Below are 7,340 nucleotides of genomic sequence, written 5' to 3' on the forward strand. Positions count from 1 at the left end.
CGTGATTGGACTGCATGCATTGCATTTAGATTTTGGTTTTTAATCCATGTTTTGTCTTAGTGTGTTTGTGTAGTCTTTATATGTCTTAAAATTCCTTGAATAGCATGTTGACCTAAATTTCTTTGTGTCTTGTTCATCAATTTGTTGCTCTCGGTTTGCTTATTGTTCTTGCCTCCTATATGTGCTTTTTCTTTTACCTTATTGTGTTCATAACTTGCTATTAGTTCTAGTAAGTTTCTTTAGAGTTAGGTTTCCATTGTGTCTTAAGTTTTCAAATCACATTTCCATTGAAAATTGATGAGGACATGGGCAAGGATTTAGGAGCACTCAAAGGACTTGGAGGACCAATGACTAGGGCAAGGACTAAAAGGGCCAAGGATGCTTTGCAACAAGTTGCGGCCCTTATTCTTGAAGAAATGCCCAATGATGAAGACAAGGCCAAGATGGTGAATTGTATCAAGGATTATGAAGCCTAATTACGCCATTTTCGTAGTGGGTGTTTTTTTTAGTACTTGTAATTAGTAAATAAAGGCCTAAAACTCTTGTTAAAGTGGCTGCCAACTCTTGTTTGGGCTGCACCACTTATTGGGCTAGTTATTAGGCAAGTTGTTTTTAGTTAAATAAGGTCCAAAACCTTTGGGATGAATCAGCCATGAGGCATACCAAAGGGTGCACGAATTTAGCATGTGTTTGTTTTGCATTAGTGGTCATAATTGTTAGGCTTAGTGGAGTTCATTAATTGCCCACTAATGGAGTTCATTAATTGCCCACTAATGTAAGTGAAAGGTCTTGGTTGTAAGCTATATAAGCTGCCCATTGGGATGAATAAGAACATATCAGAATTTGAGTTTTATTAACTGAGAGTGATTCTCCAATTGTTCTTGAGTGATTCAAGAATTTGGGCATATCAAAGGATCATCCACAATTCTTTGTGTGAAGCCTTCCTTGGAAGAGTGATTCTTCCTCCATTCCTTTACCGTTTCCTTCCCTCCATTTCTTGCATCTAATTTCCTTACCTACATTCCAGAAATTAAGTCCAAGATTTTAACCCAAAAGATCCTTCCCTACATTCCAGAAATTAAGTCTAAGATTTTGAACCCAAAAGATCCTTTTTCAACTCTGGTGCAATTAGGAATCATATCATTTGGTATCAAGAGCTCCGGTTTTTTGGGTTCATCCACATCATTTGCTGGAATTTCTTTGGGTAACATCCTTCCTTGTTATTTCTCATTACCATTGATATTACCTTAGTGTTCTTTCTTTATTTGCTGAACCTTTGCAAAAATTAGGCCTTAATAGTGTTAAAAAATATTAAATAAAATAAAATTCGTGCATAATAAAAAAAAAAAAAAAAGAAGAAAGAATTGTGGCTGAATGGTTCATGCGTTTAGAACACTTGAAACTCAATCTTTAAGGTAATATTTTGGTTTGGTTGAAGGTTGTTACTAACTTATCTAAATTCCAGTTTTTGATTCCTAAATTTCCTTGTTTTTTTTTGAATTTTTGGTGGCTGTTTTGTATTCCTTTTTAAGCCTACCCTAAACCTTGCTTTTAACACAAAAAATTGTGGTTTGTTCTTTGTGTTGTCTACTTTTTTTGAATTGCTTTAAAAAAATAATAATAAAAAAAAAAGCCATTAAGAGTGACATACACGAGTGTTCATTTTACGAGTGTAAACAAGTGAGAAGAGTGGTGAGGTCCTATTTTCTTTGTGTTTGTTATTACTCTTGTTTTTGAAGTATGGCAGATGGAAATCATTTGGATGGAACACAAAGACTCTTGTTCGACGCTATTAATGCTCAAATGCAAAGATTATTGAGAGAAAACAATGAAGAGTTGTATGGAAGAATTGAGCGATTAGAGAATCGTGATCATCATGAAGAAGAAAGGAGAGGAAGAAATGGTGGTGCTCCTAGGCAAAACAGAATTGAAGGTGTTAAACTTAATGTTCCTCCATTTAAGGGGAAGAGTGATCCGGAAGCCTATGTGGAATGGGAACTCAAAATAGAACATATTTTCACTTGTAACAATTATGATGAAGAGCAAAAGGTGAAACTTGCAGCAGCGGAGTTCTCGGACTATGCACTTGTGTGGTGGAATAAGTTGAAAAGAGAAAGGTTGAGAAATGAAGAGCCTTTGGTGGAAACATGGGCTGAAATGAAAAGGCTCATGAGGAAACGTTATGTGCCGGCTAGCTATGCTAGAGATGTGAAATTTAAACTTCAAAAATTGTCACAAGGCACCAAAGGAGTTGAAGAGTATTACAAGGAATTGGACTTGCTCATAATGCAAGCCAATATTGAAGAAGATCCAGAACTAACCATGGCTCGTTTTATTAATGGCTTGAATAACGATATTCGTGATGTTGTTGAATTGCAGGAATTTGTTGAGATAGAAGACTTGCTGCACAAATCCATTCAAGTGGAACAACAACTCAAAAGAAAAAGTGTGACCAAGAAGAGTTCTTCTAATTATAATTCCTATAGTTGGAAGGACAAAAATAAGAAGGAGGTGGCTGCCACTCCAAGCAATCTAGCATCTACTTCTCATGGAAAATCATCCTCTAAGTCCTTAGAACAGCCTCAAAAGAAGAGTAAAGACATAAAATGCTTTAAGTGTCAAGGCATGGGTCATTATGCCTATGAGTGTCCTACCAAAAGGACCATGGTTCTCAAGGAGAATGGAGATTACACTAGCCAATCTGATGTTAGTGAGGAAGAAGAAGGTGACATTGAGGAGGAAGAGGAGGCCCTTGAGGGAGATTTATTGATGATTAGGAGAATGATGGGTAGTCAAATGAGTCCTTTAGAAAGAAGCCAAAGGGAGAATATTTTCCACACAAGATGTTCCATCAATGGAAAGGTTTGCATGGTGATTATTGATGGAGGGAGTTGCGCTAATGTGGCTAGTGCTAGATTAGTGTCAAAGCTAAATTTAGACACTAAACCACATCCTAGGCCATATAAACTTCAGTGGCTTAGTGAGGATGGAGAGGTGCAAGTGAGGCAGCAAGTAGAAGTGGATATTTCCATTGGAAAATACAAAGATAAGGTGCTATGTGATGTAGTTCCAATGGAGGCCAGCCACATACTTTTGGGAAGGCCTTGGCAATTTGACACTAAAGCCGTCCATGATGGCTATTCCAATAAGATCTCTTTTGTGCACCAAAATAAAAAGATTGTCCTCAAGCCTTTGAGTCCTAAAGAGGTGTGTGAGGATCAAATGAGGATGAGAGAAAAGATTTCTTTGGAGAGAAAAGAAAGTGATCTTGAGAAAAAGAGTGAACAAAAACTTGAGAAAAAAAAAGTGGAAAGAAAAGGAGCGAAACACTTGAGAGAAAAGAGAGTCTTTTGGCAACAAAGGGTGAGTGAAGAGGTTGTTCCTTGCTAAACAGCCCCTTTATCTAATGTATTGCAAAAATCAGATTTTAAACACTAACACTTTTGATGAATTGGAAATACATTCTAGTGTTAAATCTCTTTTGCAGGAATTTCATGACGTTTTTCCATCGAGTGTACCAAGTGGATTACCACCTTTGAGGGGAATTGAACACCAAATTGATCTCATTCCAGGAGCTTCCTTACCCAATAGGCCAGCTTATAGGAGCAATCCACAAGAAACGCAAGAAATTCAAAAGCAAGTGGATGAACTCATGACCAAAGGATGGGTAAGAGATAGCATGAGTCCTTGTGCTGTTCCGGTAATTTTGGTCCCTAAAAAAGATGGGACATGGAGAATGTGTTCTGATTGTAGGGCTCTAAATAACATCACCATAAAATATAGGCACCCAATTCCTAGACTTGATGATTTGCTTGATGAATTGCATGGTGCAAGTATTTTCTCTAAAATTGATTTGAAAAGTGGATATAATCAAATTAGAATTAGAGAGGGTGATGAATGGAAAACTGCTTTTAAAACAAAATATGGTTTGTATGAGTGGTTGGTTATGCCTTTTGGCTTAACTAATGCACCAAGTACTTTTATGAGATTGATGAACCATGTTTTGAGGGAATTTATTGGCAAATTTGTTGTGGTATATTTTGATGATATTCTTGTCTATAGCACTTCTCTTGAATTGCATGTGGAACATTTGAAATCTGTTTTGAAGGTGCTTAAGGAAGAACAATTGTTTGCCAATCTTGAAAAATGTGTGTTTTGTACTGATCATGTTGTATTCCTTGGTTTTGTTGTAAGTTCTAAAGGAGTACAAGTAGACGAGGAAAAGGTTAAGGCCATCCAAGAATGGCCCACACCTAAATCCGTGAGTGAAGTGAGAAGTTTCCATGGTTTGGCAAGTTTTTATAGGAGGTTTGTTAAGGACTTTAGCACCTTGGCAGCACCTCTTAATGAAGTAGTAAAGAAACATGTGGTTTTTAAGTGGGGAGGGAAACAAGAGGAAGCCTTTGTTGCTCTTAAGCAAAGGCTAACCAATGCTCCCATTCTTGCCTTACCAAACTTTGCTAAATCTTTTGAAATTGAATGTGATGCTTCCAATGTTGGGATTGGGGCTGTGTTGTTACAAGAAGGCCATCCAATTGCTTATTTTAGTGAGAAGTTAAGTGGAGCTGCCCTTAATTTTTCCACTTATGATAAGGAATTGTATGCCTTGGTAAGAGCTTTGAAAACATGGCAACACTACCTTTTTCCCAAAGAGTTTGTAATACATAGTGACCATGAGTCCCTAAGGTATTTGAAGGGACAAGGCAAGCTTAACAAGAGGCATGCCAAGTGGGTGGAGTTTTTGGAACAATTTCCCTATGTCATAAAACATAAAAGGGGAAAAGGGAACATTGTGGCTGATGCTTTATCAAGGAGACATATATTGCTTTCCACTCTTGAAACTAAATTGCTTGGATTTGAATCTTTGAAAGAAATGTATGCTTCTGATGAAACTTTTGGTGAAATATATGCTGCATGTGAGAAACTATCTCAATATGGGTATTTTAAGCACAATGGGTTTTTATTTAAAGAAAACAAATTGTGTGTGCCTACATGTTCCATTAGAGAATTGCTTGTTAGTGAATCACATGGTGGTGGTTTGATGGGGCACTTTGGGATTAAAAAGACTTTGGAAATTTTACAAGAACATTTCTTTTGGCCTCATATGAAACGTGATGTGCAAAAATTTTGTGAACATTGTGTTGTGTGCAAAATGGCTAAATCTAAATCATTGCCACATGGATTGTATACTCCTTTGCCTACTCCTGAATATCCTTGGATTGACATATCTATGGACTTTGTTTTGGGACTGCCTAGAACAAAGAATGGCAAAGATTCTATTTTTGTGGTTGTTGACAGGTTTTCAAAAATGGCACATTTCATACCTTGCAAAAAGGTAGATGATGCGTGTCATGTGGCTGATTTGTTTTTCAAAGAAGTTGTGAGGCTTCATGGTGTGCCAAGGAGTATTGTAAGTGATAGGGATGCTAAATTCCTTAGTCATTTTTGGAGGACTTTGTGGGGCAAGTTAGGTACTAAATTATTATTTTCAACAACTTGTCACCCACAAACCGATGGACAAACTGAGGTAGTCAATAGAACTTTGGGGACCTTGCTTAGGACTGTTTTAAAAAAGAATATTAAGTCCTGGGAAGCAAGTTTGCCTCATGTTGAATTTGCATATAATAGGGCTGTCCATAGCACAACAAATTGTTCACCTTTTGAGGTTGTGTATGGTTTTAACCCTTTGACTCCTCTTGATTTATTGCCTATGCCTAACATTTCTGTTTTTAAGCATAAAGAAGGGCAGGCCAAAGCGGACTATGTGAAGAAGTTACACGAACGTGTGAAGGCTCAAATTGAGAAGAAAAATGAGAGCTACGCGAAACATGCTAACAAAGGGCGAAAGAAAGTTGTGTTCCAACCTGGTGATTGGGTTTGGGTACACATGAGGAAGGAAAGATTTCCGGAACAAAGGAAATCAAAGCTTTTGCCAAGAGGGGATGGTCCATTTCAAGTACTAGAAAGAATAAATGACAATGCTTACAAGATTGAATTGCCCGGTGAGTACAATGTTAGTTCCACTTTCAATGTTTCTGATTTATCTCTCTTTGATGTAGATGATGGAGACTTTGATTTGAGGACAAATTCTTCTCAAGAGGGAGGGAATGATGAGGACATGGGCAAGGATTTAGGAGCACTCAAAGGACTTGGAGGACCAATGACTAGGGCAAGGACTAAAAGGGCCAAGGATGCTTTGCAACAAGTTGCGGCCCTTATTCTTGAAGAAATGCCCAATGATGAAGACAAGGCCAAGATGGTGAATTGTATCAAGGATTATGAAGCCTAATTACGCCATTTTCGTAGTGGGTGTTTTTTTTAGTACTTGTAATTAGTAAATAAAGGCCTAAAACTCTTGTTAAAGTGGCTGCCAACTCTTGTTTGGGCTGCACCACTTATTGGGCTAGTTATTAGGCAAGTTGTTTTTAGTTAAATAAGGTCCAAAACCTTTGGGATGAATCAGCCATGAGGCATACCAAAGGGTGCACGAATTTAGCATGTGTTTGTTTTGCATTAGTGGTCATAATTGTTAGGCTTAGTGGAGTTCATTAATTGCCCACTAATGGAGTTCATTAATTGCCCACTAATGTAAGTGAAAGGTCTTGGTTGTAAGCTATATAAGCTGCCCATTGGGATGAATAAGAACAGATCAGAATTTGAGTTTTATTAACTGAGAGTGATTCTCCAATTGTTCTTGAGTGATTCAAGAATTTGGGCATATCAAAGGATCATCCACAATTCTTTGTGTGAAGCCTTCCTTGGAAGAGTGATTCTTCCTCCATTCCTTTACCGTTTCCTTCCCTCCATTTCTTGCATCTAATTTCCTTACCTACATTCCAGAAATTAAGTCCAAGATTTTAACCCAAAAGATCCTTCCCTACATTCCAGAAATTAAGTCTAAGATTTTGAACCCAAAAGATCCTTTTTCAACTCTGGTGCAATTAGGAATCATATCAAAAATCTTCTAAAAAAAAATTTGTGACTCAAAATTTCAAGTGTAATCCTACTTCTAGTGCACTTTTCTTGTGGATTCAATTTAAAAAAAAATGATGAGTTAAGAGGCTGGAAAACAGAGTTTAAAACAGAGCCTAAAAGACATAAAAGTTGAAAAGAAAAATAGTTCAAAAGGAATCCAAACCAAAACCTAAAACTAGTGCACTAGTTTCTCATTTTTCACTTGAAATTTGACCTAATTTTTGGCTGTTTTGTTTTCTCATTTTCTATAGCTTGGAATCATATAAAAATTTGAAACAAAAGGCAAATATACTCTCTGGACTCTTAACTTGATACTGGAAAAAGAAAGAATAAAAAAAAATATAGAGAAGACAATTTAAAAGGAA

At 37.0% G+C, this 7,340-nt stretch overlaps 1 protein-coding gene across 1 annotated transcript; it reads left to right on the top strand.

The window, feature by feature from the left end:
* Window positions 1-347: 347 nt before the first annotated feature.
* LOC145957288 (uncharacterized) lies at window positions 348-6,080 on the top strand. Its single transcript, XM_083073513.1, has 7 exons — window positions 348-453; window positions 1,748-3,207; window positions 3,488-3,700; window positions 4,109-4,686; window positions 5,299-5,410; window positions 5,735-6,013; window positions 6,060-6,080. Exons 1-7 carry the CDS (start codon window positions 348-350, stop codon window positions 6,078-6,080), a joined length of 2,769 nt encoding a protein of 922 aa, XP_082929639.1.
* Window positions 6,081-7,340: the final 1,260 nt, after the last annotated feature.

Source organism: Cajanus cajan, chromosome 4, assembly GCF_000230855.2.
Source record: "Cajanus cajan strain Asha chromosome 4, NIPB_CcT2T_4, whole genome shotgun sequence".
Classification (NCBI taxonomy): Eukaryota; Viridiplantae; Streptophyta; class Magnoliopsida; order Fabales; family Fabaceae; genus Cajanus; species Cajanus cajan.

Bases quoted from the DNA above. Each gene is read 5' to 3' on its own strand.
- LOC145957288 (XM_083073513.1), top strand. From the start codon at position 348: ATGACTAGGGCAAGGACTAAAAGGGCCAAGGATGCTTTGCAACAAGTT. The intron at 454-1,747 runs GTATCAAGGATT...GAAGTATGGCAG, and splicing joins CAAGGCCAAGATGGTGAATT to ATGGAAATCATTTGGATGGA. The intron at 5,411-5,734 runs GTAAGTGATAGG...TCTGTTTTTAAG, and splicing joins ATGGTGTGCCAAGGAGTATT to CATAAAGAAGGGCAGGCCAA.